The sequence below is a fragment of the Balaenoptera musculus genome, chromosome 21 (assembly GCF_009873245.2).
Source record: "Balaenoptera musculus isolate JJ_BM4_2016_0621 chromosome 21, mBalMus1.pri.v3, whole genome shotgun sequence".
Lineage (NCBI taxonomy): Eukaryota > Metazoa > Chordata > Mammalia > Artiodactyla > Balaenopteridae > Balaenoptera > Balaenoptera musculus.
The window spans coordinates 30,447,455-30,471,344 of NC_045805.1; the positions used below are offsets into that span (position 1 = coordinate 30,447,455).

General features: G+C 44.2%; 1 protein-coding gene and 1 long non-coding RNA gene across 3 annotated transcripts in view; both read left to right on the forward strand.

Moving 5' to 3' along the window:
• The window catches only part of LOC118887903, a 298,244-nt gene that overhangs the window by 223,270 nt on the left and 51,084 nt on the right, over positions 1 to 23,890 (forward strand). The gene's annotated exons all lie outside the window — the stretch shown is intronic.
• LOC118887897 (60S ribosomal protein L39) lies at positions 6,406 to 6,833 on the forward strand. The gene has a single exon (XM_036838795.1). The coding sequence runs from the start codon at positions 6,461 to 6,463 to the stop codon at positions 6,614 to 6,616; it is 156 nt and encodes a 51-aa protein (XP_036694690.1). The 5' UTR covers positions 6,406 to 6,460; the 3' UTR covers positions 6,617 to 6,833.

Below are 23,890 nucleotides of genomic sequence, written 5' to 3' on the forward strand. Positions count from 1 at the left end.
GAGACATGCGGATCCCAGAAGGAAAAAGGTGAAAGGCGAGTTCTAACTAATCTGAAATTTGATATTCCAAGAGCTTCCTTTAAAAGGCCCTTTTAAAATTCTTTTTCTTCCTCTTAAAAAATTCAGCTATCAAATGATGTCCGCTATCAAATGATGTCCTTTCTATACAGTGAAAAATATACACTAAGGAAAGAAAAAGGGCAAGACTCATGCTCTATGATTCCTTGTTGAACAAGGAAAAGCATTTGGACTGTTCTCACCCCGTGATGAGTTCCTTTTCCTCTCCTTCCTTGCTTTGGTTGATGATGTGAGTCTAAGCAATTCACTGAAGCCACGTGAGAACAAGCAAAAGTCAGGGTCCAAGCAGAATTACTAGCTTGGGGAATGCCTGTCTCTCTGGACCTCCCTGTGAGGCCAGTGAGGATTTCCAGACTTTCGCAGACTTTAAAATCAGCTCTCCTGAGACTGAATGAGGTGCAAAAGGAAACTGTCTTCTCAGGTTGGGTGGACCATGAGGGAAAGAACGGATGGATAAATCCAGGGAAGGTGCATAATCTGTCCTCCCAAATAATCTAAAATGACCTTCACATGCCCTCCAGGGTGGCCCCGGGAAATACATCACTAGATTCCTCCAGGTTTTACCTTGCTCTGCTTCCCAGAGCCTGTGTTACACAGGCAGAAACACCACCGTCATATTTCTCCCTGCCCTCAGGAACATTCACCAGTTGGGGCAAAAATAAGGCCAGAAAATTGTTGCTATGGGCTCTGTTTTGTGGAAGTTAAAATGCTGGTGCAGGAATCTGATTGCTTGATAGCTCCCTCTCTCTCTCCATCTCTCTCTCTCTCTCTCCCATCCTCCCTCTCTCCCTCCCTCTCTCTCTCTCACCCTCCACCCTTTCTGGGCTCTCCCTCTCTCCTACCCCCACTTTTTCTACTCTTCCCCTCTTCCCTCCACTGGACTCCCAGGGCCGCTCCCACACCGGGTTGGAGGAGAGCCTTACAGGTTGTCAATGAAACCTGGAATTATTTCCTTTGATGGCTCAGGTAATAGTAGGAGACAAGGCAATGAGTGAGGTCGTCTGAAACCAATGCAGTCCTGCCCGGGACCCGGGAGCCAATCGCAGGAGCAGAGGGCGGGGCGTCAGCGCCAGCAGATAATTGCTAAGTGCGTTGCTCGCACAGTTGGTCCGAGCCGCCGAAAGGTCTGGTCGCAGAGACGGGGACGCGTAATCCTCAGCGTGCTCCATCCCGACAGCAGCCCTCCACGGCTCGGCAGGGCAGCGAGCCTCTGGGCACCGGCCCCTCTGCTCCACGGAGAAGGTACTCCTGCTGCATCCCGGCGGGGCTGCTCTTGCGTTTCCGTCCTCAGCGGCTTGCAGTTTAGCCTCTGTAGAGGGGTTGCAGAAAGACAAGTTTCGGGGAGGAAATGTGACAACGGAGGGAAATCACCGTGTTTTGTTGGGAGGAAAACAAGCTGACGGTTTGGGAAACTTCTGTGCTGTCTAGAACTGGATTGGTTTACTACTCTCTCAATTCGCCGCGCTCAGGTCTGTGGAAATAGGTCTGGTCTTGGGCTAGGGTGCCTGCCTGTTGGGGTGTAGATTTGGATTTGTTGGGTGAAGGGGGTTGAACCCTGGATGTGCTGCTTCCTGGCGGACCCATTGCTGAGAGGCTGATTCTGGGAAGCGTGATGGGTTGGTTGGGTTTTCCACCATAGGGTCTGCCCCCTTGACTTTCTCCTGACCTGCTGTCCCCCAACTCTTGTGACCTTCAGTTTGAGTCCTTCCTCAAACTTCTGTCTCCTTCCTCGCCCCTCCCGCTTGCCGACTCTGTCTGCGCTCATTTAATGTGGTGGAAGGAGACATTTCCTGGGGTGTGGGCGACTGTCCTGTTTGACCTGATGGGCGTCTGCCTGTCACATAACTTGGTGAGAAAGCAACAAAACGGTTCCCAGAGGAAAAGCCGTCACTCCACTGATTAGCTCCCGAAAACTCTGGAAGACTGTCTGGGCTTGGTGTGTACTGAAATAAAGGGGATGGAATGAAATTGCAGCCCGTGTGAAGGTTACACCGTCACCAGGGACAGGCCGTAGGGTGCTAAGGAAGCCCGAGGCTCTGGGTGCATGGGGGGCTGAGGGGCTGCTGGCACCACCATCCCTGCTGCCTGTGATGACTGTTCTTCAAGTGAAGGGCTGGCCACGGCCGGAGGCTGGGCCAGGCTTGTAGCATCCTTGTTCATTTCTGAACAGTTAGGACCACAAGGGCCCTGCTTGCTCTGAGTCCCACCTGTGGTCCTGAGGAGAAGTCCTTCTCCCCACGTTCTGCCACCCGGGAGGTATTAGGTCCGTGGGCCTCCTAGGAAGCAGGGTCCCCATGGGAGAAGGTGATGTGCTTGGTCTTAAACTTCCTTCCTGCTTTGGTGCAGGCAGCTCCTATTTGAACGTTCCACAGCACTTGGCCAGGTGTGTCCTCCCACCTGCTGGGTCCTCAGAAGCAGCTGGTCCAGGACTGATCTTCCACATCCCTGAGTCCCTCTGAATTCTAGCCTAGACCCGAAGCTGGGAAGTTTGGTTCCCAGTCCTGGCAGGATGGGGATGTGCTGGGAGGACTCGTCCAGGACACCTGGTCCCCAGGACACCCTTCCCGCCGAGGTGTAGATGCCTCCATTCTCCGGCTCCACAAATCACATTCGCTCTTTAATTCTTGTTTTCTTTAACCTCCATAAGGGCTTCTCCTCCGCCTCCTTTACACAGCTATTTCGGGTGGGAGATGTTATTGCCGAAGCTCTACTCACAATGCTTAAAAAAAAAACCGGCTGCCCGACTTTTGTTTTTCTTGGTCAGGATACAGTCAGCTTTCTCCTCTGCACATGTTGCCTGGCAGTCAACAAAACAAGCTTGCAACCCCGCAGAGGAGAATGCCTTTGTGTTTGGGAGGCTGGAGTGGAGGCTGAACTTGTCTTGCCTGTTGGGGCATCTTTGGCCCAAGACCTTCTCCTCTGTGGTCTGTCTGGGGCAGGTGACCCCCAGAGAGCCCACGAGAGAAGACATCCAGCAGGTGGGAGATTTTGAAAAGGGGCACCTTGGTTTTCATGAAGGCAGTGATAACACGAGAACATGCTTTGGAGTTGGAGGGGTATCTAGAACCGGGGACAGGTAGCAAAATCGTGGGTCCCTCCCCCACCGATGCCGATCTGCTAGATTTCTATCGTGATAGAGGACGTTCAAAGTAAGGCTTTGAAACCGGCTCTATTTTGAAACCGGCTTTATTTTTAACATGGACATTCTTTCCTTTGGTCACTGTGCCCTTTTCTTTAATAATTAAAGCAGATGTACAGTGTAGGTTTGATAGGTCACAAACAGGCTGTTCTAGTTAGCATAAAATTCAAGTTAACTCCTGTGTAAGCCAGAATGACTTTCCCATACCTCAGTATGTGAAAATTTCTTTTCTCACTACCATCTGGGTACAGGGGAGGGGTCCCCGATCTCTCCTGGCAGGACGGGGTAGGACAGTGTTTCCTGGAGAAAGTGACGCTGAGCTGATTCTTGAAGGGTGGGATGTGGATGATGCCATTGAAGAAGGGTGGGAAAGGCCTCTCCTGAGTGTGGCCTCGACATGAGTGATGTCTTCAGGGAAACAAAATTCAAAGGTATTTCTAGATGCAAAGTGCTAGCGGGTGGCTGTGTTCGTCTCCTTGGGCTGCTGTAACAAATGACCACAAACTGCTTGGCTTACAACAATAGAAATTTATTCTCTCACAGTTTGGGAGGCTACAAATCTGAAGTCAAGGTGTAGGCAGGACCTCCCTCTTGAGGCTCTGATTGAAAGTCAGGTCCCCGCTTCTCTCCTCGCTGCTGGTGGCTGCTGAGAACGCTTGTTGTTCCCTGGCTTGCAGCTGAGTCACACCAGCCTGCTTGCTTCCCCGTGTGTATATCTGGGTGTCCTCTCCTCTTTGAAAAAAGACCCCAGTCATCCGATTTAGCACTCATTATAATCCAGTGTGACATCATCGTAATTACATCTGAAAAGACCCTATTTCCAAATAAGGTCACATGTCCGAGGTGGACCTCAATTTGGGGGGACAGTATTCTCCCAGCACAGCAGTAGAGACAAAAGTGGGGATTGGATGGTAGACAAAGGTACAGACCCGTACTGTGCATAATATTGACATTTACTTTGTCAACGTTTTCCATTTTCTCGACTGGTCAGCTGCCGAATGCATGGGGAATTCTCAAAGAGGGGTGCATCTACTGAGGATGCAGTGCCTTGGCTTCCAGTTGCACATTTAGAGCTAGAAGCGGGGATTCTGTCCCTGGCTCAGCTGCCTAGTAGTTGTACAGCATTGCTTTGAACTCTCTAAACCTTCACTGCCATGGTTTTATAATCAGGGGTTACAATGACTGCCCTGCTTGTTTAGAAGCTTCCTGTTTGCGAAGCTGTGTAATAAACGGTAAAGTGTGTGTAAAATGTTCCTTCATGGGATTCAAAAAAATTGTCTATTAGTTCCATTCTTTCATCTCTGCAGTGCAATATACAACTTCTATCTTCCAGTTAGGGGCAGGCCTGCTGTGCACATCCGGAAGACTCGAAGAGCAATTAGGAAATCCATAGGTGTGACTTAATATTTATTTATGTGTCTTCAGCCAGGGGTCAGAACATAGCCACCGGCCAAATGCAGCCACTACTTATTTTGTAAGGTCTGCAAGCGAAGAATGGTTTTTACGTTTTTAAATGTTTGGAAAAAATCAAAAGAAGAATAATACATCGTGACATGAAAATTACATGGAGTTCAAAAATTAATGCTCATAAATAAAGCCTTATTGGAACACAGCCATACTCAGTCTTCTCCATACTGTCTAGAGCTCTCCTCACATCACACAGCAGAATTGAGTAGTTGCAGTGGAGGACTGTTGTCCCACAAAGCCTGCAATGTTTACTCTCTGGCCGCCACACAGGAAATGTTTGCCCACCCCTGTGTGAAGTGGATGATTGTGGTGAAGGAGGAGGTGAGTTGTCATCCCTCTGGGTGGCTGTCTCCCTACTCATAGGAATGATCCCTTTGGAACATTCCAGACTCTAAAGCTGCCTTGTCTTCTGTTCATTTCCAGAGTTTCGTTTTTTTAGGGCCCAGCAGGTTGAAGGTTGTAGGGAATAAGAAGTATCATTCCCAACCCCTGAACAGGAACTTTGTTGCTATTTTGCTTTGTTTCTTTCAATAAGATAGATTGAAATTTACGAACATTTGATGTTGTAAGAATCAGTTTGAAGTCTGCCACACTGTGGAAACAATGAGGATGGTTTGTTTCTTCTGCCATCTTCCCACCAAACTGAATTTCTGGTAACCAGGACTCCTGAGTTTTCTGAGACAGCCCTGATGTAGAATATTTTTTCTTGTCACTACAGATCAATGATATGTCCTGAAAAATCTAGTATTTCCTCTCCAAACTGTACCCAACAGGAGAGTAACACTTTTGTTATACAAACACACAGATGCTAATTTAAATGAAAAAACAGATGTGAACGTGTAGTATGGCACTTGAGCTGTATACAACTTCCTAGGCCTGCGACAAGATCTGTAGCTTGGGAGTCTGGTTCTGAAGCTCATTTATACTAAAAAATATATATCATAGTCATTACTTCCATCTAGAATCTGATTCAGAGGAGAGGAAAGAATTCCCCAAAATGACAGCTATGAAAGTAATTTTTTTAAGGTGGAGGTAGTATCATGGGTGTTTGATTACTGTAAGCCTTGTGGCCTCCTCCTGTACTCTGTAATTCCATTATTATATTGTTATCATTGGCTATATCCTCTCCTTAGCAGACGACTTATTAAGCCCTTTTTATGTGGCAGGCCCTTTACTAAATACTTGGTATTTATTTCATTTGAACTTTACAAGTGCAAGTAGGAATCTTCATTGCCTCCATCTTAAAAAGATGTGAAAGCTGAAGCTTAGGTCAAGTATCTCATCCAAAATCGTACACCTTGTAAGTGATACAGCCAAGGTTCAAACACAGTACAGTTTAGCTCTCGAATCTGAGCTCTGAATTACTATATATTCTTCATTTACTTAATCTTTCATATTAATTGGCTGTCTACCAAGAGTAAGGTGCTGTGTTAATTACGGAGAATTTAATAGCACATGAAACAGATACAGTTTCTGTTTACAGTGTTTACAGGATAGTGTGGGAAATGGACACTAATTTAAAAAATCATACAAATATCTAAATGAAGGAACGTAATGGCATAGTAGAGAATGGGGAAATCACAAGATCTTTGGCAACAGGGAAGTCTTCTCTGAGTAAGGATTAGTCAGAGCAGTGAGGGGAGACAGGAGAATTCCAGACAGATGGAACAGCATATGCAAAGCGTCTGCAGTCAGAGAAATCACAGCGTTTAAGGAATAACAAGGCTCTTTTTCTCTTGTCCGCCATCCTATGTGCGGTTGGATTTGCTCCTCGTCATGTCTTCTCACAAGACTTTCAGGATCAAACGATTCCTGGCCAAGAAACAAAAGCAGAATCGTCCCATTCCCCAGTGGATTCGAATGAAAACTGGTAATAAAATCAGGTACAACTCTAAGAGAAGACATTGGAGAAGAACCAAGCTGGGTCTATAAGGAGCCTCACATATGAAGTGGCACACATAATCAGAACATCACTAGTGTCTGGAACAGCTGCCTGTGTTTGATGCTCTCTCCTCTTTTCTTGATCTTTCCTCACCACTGCTCACTGTGTAGCTCAGTAATAAACATGTGAACCTTTTGTTGGAACTGTTATTGTATTATTCTGGTTTGTGATGATGTACTGAATAAATACCCCTCCTATCAGATGTAACACAGGACTGTTCAATGATAGAAATGTTCTCTAGTTACCAGGTACTTAGAAGTATGGCTAGTAAAAGTAAGGAACTGGTTTGTTAGATTTTGTTGTTTAATAGCTCCCTGTAACTAGCAGCTCTTATACCTACTGTTACGGGAAGTGCGCGTATGTGTCATCCTCATACCTGAGGGTAGCACCTTCTTAAAAGGCTTTTGGGAGGGCGGGGTACCACGACGCAGGCAGGGTCTTAGTTCCCTGACCAAGGATCGAACTCGTGCAGCCTTAACCACTGGACTGCCAGGGAAGTCCCATAAAAATCATTCATATACTATTCTATGGTGCCAGTCCTCAAAGAGTAGGAATCACGTGAACCAGGGATTGGCAAACTGGTCTGCTGACTGTTTTCGTATGGCCTGTGAACTAAAGTTCTGTATTTTTTTAAAATAAATTTATGTATTTATTTAAAAAAAAAAAAAAAGGAATAACAAGAAAGCCAGCATGGCTAGAAGCCATGCGGTGAGGTGCAGAGAATGGATTGATGGAAACAAGAGTGTCATCTACTTTGAACTGTCAAGTATCAGACTTTCAAATGTTTCCTGTGTCGATGAAAATCATCCATAAACAGTCTATAATAGGAGTAGAAAAGAGTTTTATTTGAGCCAAACTGAGGGCTGTAGCCCAGAAGACAGCTTCTTAGATTACTCTGAGAAACTGCTCTGGAGAAGCATGGATTTCAGCACAGTTTTATGTCTTGTCAGAACAAAGAACATCAAACAAGTCAGGGATACATTCCTTTAGATTTTCAAAAAACCAGATCAGCACGCACACAGCGAGTCAGTATGACCTTGGCACCTGGGAAGGGGGTCTTATCATGGAAAGAACACCAGCAGTGGCGTCCCAGGAAGGGGGGGGGCATTTCATCTTTATTTTAACATGGACATTCTTTACTTCTGGTCAGTGCACCCTTTTCTTTAATAACTAAAGCAGATGTATAAAGTAGGTTTGATAGCCACAAACGGGCTGTTCTAGTTAGCATAAAATTCAAACTAAGCCAGAATGACTGCCCCATACCTCAGTATGTGAACATTTCTTTTATCAACTGAAAGAGTATGGCCTTGGATGAGGGTGACGGCAGTGGAGAAAAATGAGCGATAAATAGATCTGAGGGACAATGAAGTAGACAAAAATGGATGAAGTGGATAATGGGTGTGAAAGAGAAGGTGGTTTCTGAATGACTTCCAAGCTTAGAACTTACACCACTCCATGGTGGCCGCTCCCACCCACCTCCACCCTACCCCCCCCCCCCGCCCCGCGCCACAATAACCTTGAGGTTGTGACCCAGAGACCAGAAAGTTCTGAGAAGCAGGGAAGGACGTGACGAAACCCTTTGTCCATGTTGCTCCAGGCTGAGCAGGGCTAAAGTGGCGTAGAGGTGAATTTGCCCCCAGCCAAGGGGTATGGGGCAGCAAGGGAGAGGGACCGGGGGGCTTTGTCCTCAGAGCTTCTTCCCAATCAAGCCTTTCTACCTCTCTGATGGAGGGTGAGGACACCCAGGGGCCAGCCCAGGGCGTGGAGCCCAGAGAGGCACGGGCTAGAGGTGCCCTCCTGGTGTGCTGATATCCAAAGGCAGGACAGTGCGTTGAGTGAGTTCAAGACAGTCACCAAGGGAGGGGCTGCGGACAGGACAATTACCAGGATCCCGGTACCCTGAATGAAGGATACCAGCAGGAAGTTATTGCAGGCGTCCAGAGGGGACACGGAAGTTGGCAGTAGTTGGATGATACTCCTCTAGCAGGAGGACTGGATTATTTAAAAGGTGGGAACAGGTTTAGGTGTGGTCTCGGGACCTAGGTCCAGTGACTCCCAGGGGGGTCCATCCCGTTCTTCCTTTGTTTAAAAGGCAGAGATGGTAGGACCCAGAGAGCACGATTTTAGACTTCTTGAGTGCATGGGCTTTGCTTACTCACCTTTGTACCTTAGCACCTCGCACAGAGGGGCTCCATAAATGATTGTTCATATCTTCATAATAAGCTATTGCCCCATTGTTTTTTCTTTAAAACAATTAAGACTTTAAACAATTGTTTTAATTTAAAAAATGATCATTTGTATAGAAAGTCTTCTAGAACATTTCCATGAAATCATAGTTTAGTTATACACCTATCAAAGTGGCCTTGTTGAAAGAATATTTTGTGAAATTGGCTTTGTTCAAGAAAATCTGAGGGTTATGGCCAGTTTCCACAAGAATCTTGACCAGGTTCTTGGTCCCATGGGGGTCACATTCAAATAGGAAAAACCCAAAGAAAGGAAGAGGCAGGTCCTTGGAGGGCGTGCTCTCATAGCACAAGCTGGTCCCTCCGGCAGTTGCTTCTGATAACCATCTACACATCCTGACTCCATCCTCCCCCTTGGCAAACCCTACTGCCCTCTCACTGGACACCTCTGCTGCTAGGCATTGCCTGCCTTTACCTGTCTGCTTTTGGAGGCTTGATCCTATTTTACCAGAAATCAAGGCTGTGTGAGCCGGAGTTGGTGTGCAGCTCACAGAGGTAGATGTCCTTCCCAGATCCCAACCCCCTTTCAGCCATAAGACAAAAGGGATGTGATAGTCAGGAAGTCCTTCTCTGGAGGACAATTTGGTGCTGCCTCAGGGGTGAAGAGGTCGAGAATGCCTCCTGGGTGACCTTAAGACTTGGAAGGGTATGGATCAAATTCCCTAGTGTGTGTTTTCTCACTTTGCACACCACTTGGGCCCTTGAAAATGAATCGAAAGATATTTTTGTTGAGGGTAGTTTGAATAAAAGAATTCTGTTGATGGGGCTTCCCTGGTGGCGCAGTGGTTGAGAATCTGCCTGCCAATGCAGGGGACACGGGTTCGAGCCCTGGTCTGGGAAGATCCCACATGCCGCGGAGCAACTAGGCCCGTGAGCCACAACTACTGAGCCTGCGCGTCTGGAGCCTGTGCTCCGCAACAAGAGAGGCCGCGATAGTGAGAGGCCCGCGCACCGCGATGAAGAGTGGCCCCTGCTTGCCACAACTAGAGAAAGCCCTCGCACAGAAACGAAGACCCAACACAGCCATAAATAAATAAAAATAAATTAAAAAAAAAAAAAAGAATTCTGTTCACCACAGATTGCCAAAGAGCTGTTGGTCTGTGATAGTCTCTCTCCAGCTGATTTCAGCTCTGAAATGTTAGTTTTTGTGTTGCTCTGAAATGTTAGTTTCTATGTTGGCTTTTTTGGGGGGCAGGTAGCATGGGCACACAGGAGCCTCCAGGCACAGGTGACTCACTGGCATATGACAGCTGGGATCTGCAGCTCTCTCCTCCCTTTCTGCTGTGTCTCCTCTTTTTAGGTGTCTGTATCTCAAACATATCTTCCCTGTCTCAATTATTTTTTCCCCTGATAGATAGATTTCCTTGGTTAACATGCTAGAATCTCAGAAAACATCAGTTTGTTTTTCTCTGAAATCCCAACTCTATCCTGAAATTTTTATCACTCATGTTTAATCAGATTTCTTTCCTTCTGTGTCTGGGTCCATTTATCTTCATCTCTTCCCTAGCTGCAGGGAGGGGTGTGAGGGCATCTCGCCTCCCTTCCCTGCTTTGTCCTACAAAGCCCCGTGAGTCTGTACCCTCGTGCAGCCGTGACATAAGTCACGCCTGCTGTCACCCTGTTACATGACCCCCAGTGCCCGTTCTGTTTCTCCTTTGTCACCTCTGGGCATTCCTCATGCTCAGAATATTATTCTTGCAGAACAAAGAAGTCCGTTTCCTTCACTACCTTCTGGCTTGCAACCGTTTGGCTCTGTTTAGGTTGATGTGTTCATTTAGGAATATATGTATATTTTTCTTCTTGCCTTAGAACCGGACAAGGGGTTGTAACATTGGAATACAAGATACATTTTAACTTCATGTGGCCTAGACTTGCTGCAGGTCATGCTGAGACAATGATGAATGTCTCCTGTTAAACACCGGAAAGCCTTGCAAAATACATTTTGAAAATAGGGATGATGCACTGAGTTCTACTAATTTGCAGTAAAATGGCTTTTTGGACTTGGATCCAGCGAACCTCACTCATGCACCTGCCCCATATCACAGACTGAGCTGGGAGCTCTGCACATGTGAGCTTATGTCAGTCTCAGAACATTTTCTCAACGTGAGCATTTACTGTGCCCATTTTACAAATGAGATAAAGAAGGTTTGGGGCAGATCATCTAATTCTTTCTCATTCTCCCACTTCCCAGTGGCAGGCTTTGATGCATTGACTTTATTTTTAAGAACACACTTTCACTCCTGGCTCAGCCATTTCATATATCGGTGACATCGGTAGTGCTGTGTTCCCACAGAACATTCTTCATGGGAGTGACTCAAGGAAATCTTCCACTCAGAGCCTGCCGTGGGCTGGAGCAATGTTTGGTGGGACATCCCAGTCACGTTCTTTGTTCCCCCAGGTCCCTACTAAGGGGTGATGGCCTTACAGACCTATAGAAAATCAGGTTTTAGATGCTGAGGTGCGACCTGGTTCAGTGTCATATAAAGGAAAAGTCATAGGCTTTGGGACCTTCCCTGGCATTGAATCTGGCCTCCAACTTCTGCTAGCTGGGTGACCGTGGTCAAGTTTCTTAATTTTTCTAAGACTTAGCTTCCTCATCTGAGAAATGCTGCCAACAGCCCATATGTTCCAGGACTACTGAGAAGAATACATGTGATAATGTAAACGTGAAGTAGGGAGCCCCCCAGAGCCTGGTGGGGGAGAGATGCCCTACACCTGTTACCTTCTTCTCCTTTCTAATAGCCCAGATGATGCTGAGTGTCTTCCTGCTGCTGCATTTGATAGGGGGAGAAACACATACAGACTGGTTAGAATGACCTAGTGGTGAAATCCAGTGGTCTGTATCCAGAACTAAACGCTGCTGAGAGATACATTTTCTGTAGAAGCCCTAAGTGATGGCCAAGGAACTAGACAAACTGAGAGGAAATATTGCAGTGTCCAATAACATTCCTGTTCGAAGGAACCTAAACTAATTCAAAGAGTGAAAAATGTGGTGTTGGTATTTGCACATCAGATCTTTGCTTGGAGGAACACTTTCATCTTGTCCTGACTTGGCCGCTATCCAGTCCCCATCATTGAGTCTAAGCAGGAGAGAGTGAGATGTTTGGAACAGCTGCAGTGACAGCAAGCACACCCCTAGGTCACATGCGTGGTGTGGTTGGTTGTACTGTATTCCCTTTCCTCCCGCTCACGGGTGGCATTATTCAGTCATGGCACAGCGACTTTAATAGATACTAAAAATGCAGCTGTTTAAGCATGTCATTCTTCAAACCCCATCGAAACTCTCTCTGGAAGCATATGTGAGCGAATGGTGCAGGACTGTTTCCTACTTGCAACAGGGATTGTTCCTCTTGATCTGTGACATTGTATAGCCAAATAGCCCTGTAATCATTTATAATTCCTCTATTAGCTTTGTCTTTTTGCCAAGTATAGTTAAAAGAAAAATTGTGTAGAAAAGGAGATGATTTTTACTGTAAATTCCTGATGGAAAAAGGCATTTTTCTTCGAAGTTATTAACTGGGTTTTACAGCTGACCTTTCAAGGAATGCCTATGGCTTCAGATACTCAAGAACTCAGCAAATATTGTCCTCTGTATAATTTAAATAATCATTATAGTTTGGGCTGTAAGCACTGAATATGTATTGTAAGACACAATGTTGGTTTTCTTAAATTTTTGATATTTTATTGTAAAAGAAAAACGTCTGTTTCCTTTCTACACTGAGTGTTGGTTGACCTTTTCTTATTAAATTTCCTCATCACAGCTGTAGGTAATCCTAGAAGGTCAGTGGTTGGCATTAGCAATCCCAGAAATGAATGGTCATGATGTCACATCCTAGAATTGACAAATTAGTTTGTTTGATCTCTCATTACCCTTCTATCCATTGCTGTAATGGAGAATGGAAAAATTCAAGATGGGATTAAGGCCTGAAATTTCCTCAACACCAAAAAACAAGAGTTGTGAGGGTGTCTCTCCTGTTCTTCCCTCACTCCATACAGACTTGGCTTTTTTTTTTTTTTTTTTTTTTTTTTTTTGTGAGCATTGTGACATACTGTCCTGGGCAGTAGTTCTTTGCTTTCATGGCTAATGATGCAAAAAGGAGAAGGAAAGGGGAGAGAAAGAGAAAAAAACAGAACGCTATCAAGACAAAAGTAAAATTAAATCATAACCAAAGAATATCTGAGTTTGGAAGGGATTTCAAGGTTTCTCTGTGGAAGCCTTGTCACTTAGAAATAAAAGAGAAAACCTATAGTCCTGTCTGCATTTCACTTGGACTTCAAGAAAGGCTGAAAGATCTTGGACAAGTCACTAAACATTCCTGGACTGTTTCCTTGTCTAGATTAAATGATCACTTGTTGCTTTCCGATCTTCATCAAATGTGATTTAAATATCCTCTGGAAACCAATATTATGATTCATAAATAAACTGATTCATAAATAAATTGTTTACCATTAGAAATATTTCTTTCATTTTCTAATGCAATAATTATTCATCTGTATAATCCAGTAATAAGTGCCAGTTCCAGATAGAGAGTCAGTGGTGAGCAAAGCCAGACCCAGACAAGATCCCCCTGCCCTTGGCTGAAAATGGCAACCCTAATGAATGCTGTGGTGAGTGGGCATGGTGCCAGGGGAGCTCATTAGAGGAGATGGCCTGTCTGGGAGCTGGCAGAAGGTGTCTCTGAGCAGTGATTCCTACGTAGCACCTGAAGGGTGCATAGGTATTCACAGGTAAGGAGGTAAGGGGAGATCATTCCAGGGAGCAGGAATCACATTTATGAAAGTTTGGGGAGGGACGGAGAGAAGGCGAGCCTGGCAAGGGCAGAACAACGCCAGGTATGGTGGTAAAAGAGGCTAGGACAGGCACTAAGTAGGAGCCAGACCGCTGATGCTGTTAGGGGAAGGCTGACGATGTAATGGACCATCCCAGCCCATCCCAACTGCGATACGTGTGCAAGTGAGAGGACACTATTAATAATGAAACTGGAAAAATAGGTGTAACCCACTATGTATGATCAAGGGCTCTATTTAAAATCTATCAAAAGAAGTTTTCTTTTTACTTTACGTGGAATGAGAATCATCAATGGATTTTAAGCCATAAGGCTGAAATGATCACATGTGGCTTTTGAAAATCAGTCTGTTGCAAGTGGAAGAAAGATTGACGAGGGCCTCAGAGGGGAGCGAGGGGACCTGCCAGGAGTCTGTTGTAGAGGTTTAGGGGAGTTTGGACTGGGGCAGAGCAGGTGGAGATCAGAAGTGAATAATATGAGAGAATTTAAAGTTAACATCTTCAGTGATGGAGGGTTGATTGCAGTAAGGGTTCTAATTTGTTTCCACCTCCTTGTATACACGCCCTTTGGCATCATTCTCCCAACCTGAACCGGGACTAAAATAAGCAATTTGCTTTGGTAGTGGAGTAGTAGGAAAAGCACCGCAAGTAGAGACATGAAACACACGTGGCCACTGCCCCGAGACCTGTGACGCACTTGGATTCTGGCAACCCATCTGGGCCATCTGACTGGAGGATGGGAGGGCACGGGGAAGGAGGTGGGGGGCATCCCAGTGGAGGCCGCCAGAAACCTGAGACCCAGCCTAACAGCCGACTGCCAACGTGGAGAGCAGGCAAGCCTGGCTCAGACAAGGAGAACTGCTCGGCTGAGCCCTGTCTGAATTGCCCACCTGTGGAATCTCAGACTAGGGAAATAGTTGTTGTTGCAAGCCATTACGTTTTGGTTTGGTTTGTTACATAGCAGTAGATGCAGAAGTTGTTACTGAGAGAAAACTCTGGACGAAGACCAGATTTGCATAAACCCATTTAGTTTAGACATGTTGATTTTGAGCAGCTATTGAGATATTTTGGAGGTGATGTCAACCAGGGGTGGGGATTTGTGTCTGGAGCTCAGAGGAGAGATTTGTGTGGAGATATAGATGTCTGTGTGTGTGTGTGTGTGTGTGTGTGTGTGTGTGTGTGTGTTTGAGAACCTCCAGGGAGAGAGTGTGAAGAGAGGGGAGGAGAGGAGGGGAGGGAAGGGGAGGGCTGGGGTAGGAGCCTGGAGACCTACTGCTGGGAAGACAGTGAGGCCTCAGAGGACATGTGGAGGAAGCAGGCAGAGCAGGAGGAAGATGGGAGTGTGTTGTGTATGGGAGGCTTAGCTGGTTACCATCAAAGTCACGGTAGAGGATGAAATCAGCTATAGAACAATATCTTTTTGCATTTTACTACTTCAATATTCCATAACACAATACCAAATTGTCCATTTTCTGTTTCCTTAAGAGGGCAAGTTGAATGATGGGCACTAAGAAATATGAAATGTCCCCTTGCTTTCTTCCCTTCTGGCACATGAGGTGGAGGGACAGAGGTTTTGATGACCTGCGGGTGTAGGATAAACATTCTCTGGCTGGAAATGGAGGAGCGTTGCCTGGCAGCTCTGGCTCTGGGCACCGTGTGTAGCAAGGGATAGGCTGCCTGTAATCCTTCTTCTGCACCTTTGTTCCCTCCCAGGGCCACTGTGCTTGACTCCGAGATACTCTCCTCCAAGCCTTGGCTCGGGAAAAGCTCTTATACGCTCATTTATACTAAGGTGCAAATGACTGATATGCCTGAGTCATTTGTTCTGCTCAGAAAACTAAATTTTAAACATGAAGAAATCTCTCTCTATTCTGGGAAATGCAGTTATGTGAATGTGGGGAAAATGTTTTCATATACCACTTCCTTGCATTACTGCCCTGCGGTTTGCTTTTATATATTGAAAATAGAGCCCCATGTTCTCAGATTGTGGACTTTTGGGTGTTTTCAGTCTGGAATAAGCATGCCTCATGGACTTGTCTTTTCTCCCCACAGAAACCTGCTTCCCCTCCTATGTGTCCTTTTACGATCTAATGATACCAAACATCTTCCATTTTCTCAGGCTGCAAACTATTGAAATACATTCAGCCCCACTCACCTGCCACATTCCGATCCTGTGATTCTGCCCTGTCTGACCCTGCTCACCCCATCTCGGTCCCTTCCTGCTGTTTCAGAATGAGATCAGGCCATCATCAATTCCCACTCGGCCTAATGCCTCTGCCTCCTTACCCTTGTTCTATGTCTTTGCTTCTATCCAGCCTAGAAATTTTGTTACAAGAATTGCCTTTCTTGTGTCTTGGTCTGATCTTGTCCCATCTTCTTTATCTACCTTTGATGCATTTTCTTGTAGGATAAAACCTAAACTTCTCAACAGGGCACCCGTAGCCCCTCCTAATTTAGCTGCCTAACTAGGGCTTGCCTCAATTGTTATTTTAGTTCGAAGTTAGGTAGGAATTGCAAGATACCAAGGGCAAGTCCGTCCAAAGGATTTCACTCTCCCTTCATTCCCTATTCCCAGTTTACCTTTGTGAAGATGCAATTCTTGAACTGTGCCGGGGGTACCATATGCAAGGTGGGTTTGCTCAGTCACTCACGTGGAGGGACACTGGTGAGTTACAGCTGGGCGGAGCCAGGTGACTACATTCAGGAGAGGTGCTCCAGGTGACGGGGGTCTGACGGCATGTGTTTTTTCACTTAGAACAGAAATGAGGGACCACTGTATACATCTTTTCACATTTCTTTCACCTCATTTGGGACCCTGATATTACATGGAAACATACAAGGAATGAAACACACAAGCCTGATAACTAAACCAGCTGGGGGTCTGCAGCGGGGTCGTGCCCCTTGGCCTCTCCTCACCCTCACACCACTTCCCAGCTCCCGGTCTCCAGCAGGCTTGCCTTCTATCTCTACCGGCCAGGGACCGGGAGTCCTTGTTGTGTTTCGATATAGAAATGGAGCTGGCAGACGCAATCTGTGCACCAACCCCTCCTGCTTCCTGCGAGAAAGAAACATCCAAATATGCAGTGCCAGGGAGCCTGGGCCCCAGGTAGGAGATTGTCTCCAAGGGGTCCTTTAACAAGACCTTATTATCCCACCCCGTCACCCTTGTGGACTCAGCTCCTGGCGTTGACCCAAGGGAACTCTAAGATCATGTCAGGTCAGATTCTCCTCGTTCCTGGAAGTGGTTACCATGCATCTTCTTTCTGTTTTTAAAGCTGGTCACCCTCCTAGAAATGAGTGCCCGCTCCCCCCCTTCTTTGCCTGAAGAACCCCATTTCTCACTCATGGTCCAGCTCGGAAAACACCTGCACCTCGAAGACCACCATCACCTGGGGGCCCTCTGCATTTTGTTTGGTGTGTGTGTGTCTTTCTTTTTTTTACTAAGGACTTCCCTCTCTACGGTAAGGTCCAGAAGGGCAGGGAATATGTTATTTCCTTTTACATCCAAGATACTTAGCACATGGGTGGTGAGTGAATAAATGAACAAGAAAGTAACACTTGGGTTTGAACCAGACCTCTGTCAGTGCAAAACATCGTTTCTTTGCAAGCGGATTACTTGGCCCTTAGGAAATGCTTAGTGGGACCCTCAGCCAGGGAAACCTTGGATCAGCTGTCTGGGGTGTCTGCCTGACATCTTGGGGCCATTAGGAAATACTCAGGAAGGAAGCTCCCTGTTCAGATGTCATCACAAATTACTGCTTTCAGGTGTCAACTGAAACGACCCAATTAAGCAAATGTTTTAAAGCCTTGAATTCTTGTTGAGTAGAGAAAAAGATCAATTATTCAAAGGCTCCTTTTAAAGAAGTAGGCATTTGGAGGACACAGGAACCACGTTACATTTTGCCAAACGGGAATAGCTGTGTTATTTCCCTTTCTGATTATAAAATGAGATACAGTGATTCTTATTTTCTACATGGTTTTATTTATTTACTTAGTTTAGTTGCAAACTAAAGTCCCACCCTGAGAGATGTCGTCGTTAACTGTATGATAGAGATCCTTTCTGGTTTCTTTACTTTGATACACCTGGAAATATATGTATATATAGAAAATATTTTGATAGTTGCATTTCTATATACGTATATACATCTGTATACATGCATACATAATATTCATATATAAGCTATATATAATATTTACATATGAATTGTATGTTAACTATGTTATGTATGTATTTTGGGGGCAAAAATGGGATGACACTATAGATAATGTCTGTGTCCTGCTTTTTTATATAATAAAATAGTTTAGTCAAATTCCTATGGCAACACAACACATATATCTTATTTTTAGTGCTTTCTTTTAAATGTTATATTGAATGAATATTCTGAAATTTAGTTAATCAATTTCTTATTAATAGATATTTATGCTATATCAAAATCTTAACTATATTTTTGTCCACTTGTACAAGTATTTATTTAATATCCTCCTAGCAGCATTTCTGTGTTATAGCCTTTTGATATGTAGTCTAAGGCTAAGGCTATTGCCTGCCAGGAAGATTGTACTGACTTGTATTCCCACTCTCAGTGTATGAAAGTGTCCATTTTACTTCATCCTCACAAATACTAGATGTTAGTAATCCTTTTAATCTTTGCTAATTTGGTAGATAAAAATGAGATTTCATTATTTGGTTGATATAGCTTTAGTTACTAGTGAGGTTTGATTATCATGTGGTTATGTCCATCTTTTCTAAACATTCATAACTTTTTCTGAATTTCATAGTATGTCATTTATCCTTTACTCACTTTTACTTTTTGTTCTATATTATCCCCCTACCCATTTATGAAATTGTTTTCTAGCTTTGAGTCCAGTACTGTTCAAATGAAGTTTTGCTAAAGGAGATGACACGCCAAACCACCCGAAGTGGATTCTGCCAGAATGTATGAAGTAGTTTAGAAAGAGGAAATTAAAATTTGGGGGAGCACCTTTGAATTTGATGTCCCTGTAAGTCAGCTAGAAATTTCTGCCCCTGCTTCTCATTCCTTTAACTTTTCCCCAGTCTGTTCATTTTATCTGCACAGAAGCTACAGCATGATTTTTTAACCATGGAGCCATGAACTTTCAAGGAAATCTGTGGATAGAATTCTAGAGATTTGTGAAATTTGATGGGAAAAAAATGACATTTTTATGCGCACTGACATCTTGAGATTTAGTATTTCTTTCAATTATACATGTGAGCAACAAACCGTAGTAATAGTAGCAATTCCTGACACCAATAAAAACCACCAATATTTTGAAATCACATCACTGATGTTGAAAGCATCCTCTCTTTATTACAAAAACGTGAAATATTTTGTTGGTTGTATTTCACTACAATTGGGTTATTCTGTCATCTTGTGCATTTTGCTTTATGCACTTAAAAAGATTATTTTGAGAAGGGGACTGTAGGTGTCAAGGCACACATAGGTTAAGAATCCCTGAGCTGGAGAAAGTGTCAAGGTTACTGGAAGATTCTTACTTGTTCCTGCGTAAGGTTCCTCCTTTGCCCTGACCTCTCCTTTCCCTATATCATTCCTCACTCTCCTGGATCCCTGTCCTAGGCCCCTGGAAACTTTTCAAGTGTTATATCAAATATATTAACATCTACCCTTGTTCCCCATTAAATACATTTTTATTATAAAAATTTGAAAGAATTATACTAATTGTATTTTTTAAATCACTTGGTTATGAGAAAGTTATTTCATTTACAACTGACTGCGCTTTCTTGACAACTATTGTACTTACTCAGGGGTTCTTGCAAAGCAGGCAAATCTAACATACAAATTGTTTTCTAAATGTAATGAAATTTTTATGAGCGCTAAATTGAACAATTAATGAAGTTGACATAATGATACGTTTTTGTACATTTAATTAAACATTTAGCAATAGCCATTGTGCAGTTTGCTTTCCATATTTTGGAGCCAATTTTTTAAAAGTATGTGTTGTAGGTTCTGGAAAGCCCCTGGGCCCTGAGGCTGGTGCCTGTAGTGCCTAAAGGGATATGGTACCGCCTGGGGGTGTAAATCAACAGCCTTTGTACTCAGCCTTTTCTCAGACCATGTCCCTTCACCTCTTGCCCTTAACTGGAAACTCCCCACGTGGTGGGCACTTTCCTGCCACCATCTACTTCCAGCCTCATTCTGTCCACACACGTCACCCTACAGCTCTCCTTTAGCTGATGCCCATGGTCTGACCCTGTGAGGTCTTGGATCGCTGAGTCTACTGTCCAGACACTGCCAAGAACAACTTTCACATCCTTGGAGACAAGCCATCCTGCGTCCTGACCTCCTCTAGGCTCCTTTGCAGCCAAGTTTCAACTTTGTTTCAGGGTGTGGCCCCAGCTCCCCAAACAACATCGTCATTTCTCAAGAAGTTTTTACTTCTTGGGAACGAATGAATGATCTTTGTCTTCTCATTGCCTTAGTCATATTCCTTCATTATTACATGGCACTTAACCTTTTCTGAAGTATTAAAATGCAACATAGAAACTTCTAATCACATAGGGGAACTTCATATTCCCCCAGTTCTCCAAGTCCTAACTCCTAGGATACCTTGTCTTTACTGCATCCGTATCTCCAACACCTTAACCCTTTCCTTTTCAACCCATCCAGCGGGCACCTCTTCGCTTTGCTTTTTTCAGTGCTCTTTTGCCAGAACCTTCATTGCCCCGGCTACAGCAGCAACCGTGGTACTTATATTAATGACTAGCGTCCCCCAGCGCATCCCATGTGCCAGACTCTAAGCTGAATGTTTCACGTGCGTTGTTTCATGTAACTATTTTGTGGGGACTATTACTCTTTTCATTATAAAAAAGCAGCTGAGGATAAGATAGATTAGATAACTTGTTTAATAGCATATAGTTTGAAAGTTACAGAGCAGAAACTTTATGTCATTTTCCATAATCTATATTTATATAGCGAGATATATCTGGATAAATCTGTATCTCTGTCTATGTTTATAGATAGAGGTGGATAATCAGACCTCCCTCAAATTCACTTACTTTCCTTGAGCACATTTATGCCGATTCCTCATCTTATTTACTTCCCACCCACCTGGCCAACGGCCCTGCTGAAATATTGGTCAAGGTTACTAATGACTGACCTGCTAGTGACCAGTGTCAGTGGGATTTTTAGTCCTTTCTCATCTGATCTGAGCATATGACACCAATGATATTATTTTAAGAACTTTAGTTTCCCTGGATTCTATGACGTTTCTTCCTTCTCCTGTATCTCTGGCTTCTTTTCATTCTCCTTTAATGGCTTGCTTCCATTAAATCCTTAACTTCTCACACGCTTAGCAGTTCCATCCTTGGCCCCCATCACTTCTTTTTCTAAATGTTCTCTCTGTATCTTCCATTTGCTGCCATGGCTCCATCACCACCCCATCTCGCCACGTTCCCTCCCACTTCTAGACCTGTATCTAAATGCTTTACCGATCTCTCCCTCTGGAAGTCCCATGGGTGCTCTGTCCTGTTGGAACTAAACCCATTCCGTGTCTTTCCAGTCTTGGCAAATAAGACTCCAAGCCAGACACCCTGGAGTCATTGGAGTCATTGTTGTTTTCAGCCCCCGCTTTCCATCCCTAAGGAAGTCCCACCTGTTGTATCTCGGGGCCCTCGCTGACCTCTGTTTTCTCCCATCGTTCCCTCTCTGGTTTCCACGTCCCGTTTGCTTCACTCTCCCCGTCTCTCACTCAGCTGGAGAGGGTCCTTCTAGAATGCAAAACCCACCCCTTCGTGATCTTTCCCTTGTTCATGCCGTGACCTCCAGTCTCCCTGTCCTCCTTCTTGTGAGCTGCATCTTGTTACGTCTTACTTTTAAACTTGCTGTGAACTTGTAAAATACTCCCAGCAATTTTGGACACTTTTGGTGTTTACTGTTTTCCTCTACCTTGACTGTGCGTTCCTCTAAGGCAGGCATCAGGCCTCTTTTTTGTGTGTGTCCCCAGAGCTTGTGCCGTACTTTCCTCACAGCTGGTCCTCAGTGAGTATTTACTGAATGAATGAGAATCATGGGATGCTACTCTGAGACTGTCAGATAAAACTTACCGCTGAAAGATATAAAAATAGCAAAACCAGGAAAGCAAATGTTTCTGGGTAATATCCAAATCTGAGGGGAAATACCCACCATTTCCTGGCTGCAGTTTGTTCCTTGTTATGGGTATAGATGATCAACAGGGTCCTTCCCTCTATGTCCTGTGCGTTTTCACGGTGGGTTCTCTGCAGAGGCCAGCAAAGGTTGGGGAGCCATCCTCATTTTTACCAGCAGGCCTTACATGTTTTCTTCGACTCAGGCCCTCAGCCAGCAGTGTCCCCTGGTGCTGGCATTCCTTTTTCCTTTCCCGTGTTCCCGAGGCTGTTGTGGTTGGAATATTCCAGAAGCTCAGGCCAGATGAGTCCAACTCTCCCCCATCCCACCTGATGTCTGGGCCGTCGGAAGGTGGATGTTTTATCGTGTTTCTGCTGCTTCGCATTGCAGCATCTCCCTATACACGGATGTGTTTCCCATCTTTTCTATTTGTGCTCCTGCATAATTCATCTGGGTTCTTAGCTTTTAAGACCTGATTTCCAGTATCATCCCAGCTACCGATGTACTGTGTGACCTAGGAAAAGTCGCTCAGACTCTCTGTGCCTGTTTCTCTTTCTGTGAAAGGAAGATGCTTTCCCAGTTCCCTTCCAGACACGCTGTTTTGGGACTCTGCGTATTGCGGTGGCACCTGTCCATATGCCTTTGTCTACAAAGAGAGTCGCTAAACTCTCGGCTTTAGGAGGACGATTGCATACACTGGGCACGAAGTTTTGCACATTCTGACGGGCGGCTGCAGGGAGGCCCCTTCTCTGTGAGGAGAGTTGGAAAAGTGGCTGCAACACAAAATGTATATTTTCAAGCTTCACAGTGGGTTACATTCCTGAAAACAGCTCTCAAATATTTTTTAACAAATTTCTTACTCATATCCTGTATGTTAGTAATGCTTTTTAAAAATATCTGACCCTGTCTGATAATGGACTATTCTCAGTGAGTATCTTTTTCAGAGAATTGGCTGTTACTCTTGTGAGCACCCAAAACGAATATTTAACTATTTTGATGAAAAGCCTCATAAAATGTATAAACCGTTATCTTGTCCTCTATAAACAGAAGATATTGAATATAATTTAAATTTCCTGGGTGGCCAAGGTCGTCTCTTTTATTCCTTTATTCAGCCAGCATTTATTAAACTCCAAACATGCGTTAAGCATTGTGCTCAACGTTGGGTGTTCAGCATCTTCACTGGCAGATTTATCACATCACCAAGGATTCCTTACAATGGCTCCACTTATGCAACTTGACTGTTGTGCTGTTACAGATTAAACTAGGAGTTTTTAGCGTTAATAAGGGAGGATTTCTGCCTAGAGCATCAGATTTGGTGAGCAGTTCCGATGGTCACACGCTCAGTTGAAAGCTGAGTCAGTCCTGCCTCAAACGGGCCTTCTTGTCATCTAATTATGGGCGTCCTCGCAAGAAAGAGTTGAAAATAGTCTATGTTCTTCAAAGAATCAAACTCAACAAGTTCTGTAATATTTAGGTCACCAGAGATACTGATGTTACTGTATTATTGGCAATAAAACTTGACTCAAAGCCCATATGAAATGTTTAGGGTGTTTTTAAAAATCCTTGCATACTCCTCTAATTACAAAGCAATAAATGTTTGTTGCAACATTCAAACAAGAGAGCATTATTTCAAAAAATGTAATTTCTGTTGTATTTCTTTTTTAAATTTATTTTTATTTTTATTTTATTTTTTGTAATTAATTTTTTTTTCATCTTGATCTTTTTTTAGCACTTTTATGAGTTCATCAGTTTTTCATTAGAGTTCTGAAAATGCTTATTCATTCAGTTCAGCAGTACAGTCAGTTACCAGAAACCTGTACTTGTCAGAGTCTTTTAGATGAATTTCTTGAAGATGAAACCCTTTTATAGGAACATATTTGCAAAAGCATCAGAGTACACCCAGAGCTGTCTGTAAATGACAAAAGACTTAAAAATGACCACAGTTAACGATTTGATGAAAGTTCATAATAATGCAGTTGACAAGAAAATTAGTTATTTCTGAGATATATATTTTAAAGTAATAACTAGGATTATGCCTTATAACATTATACCAGAACATATAAGATTTTTAGAAATTTCATGTAATGTCTGAAACATTTATATTAACATATTTCC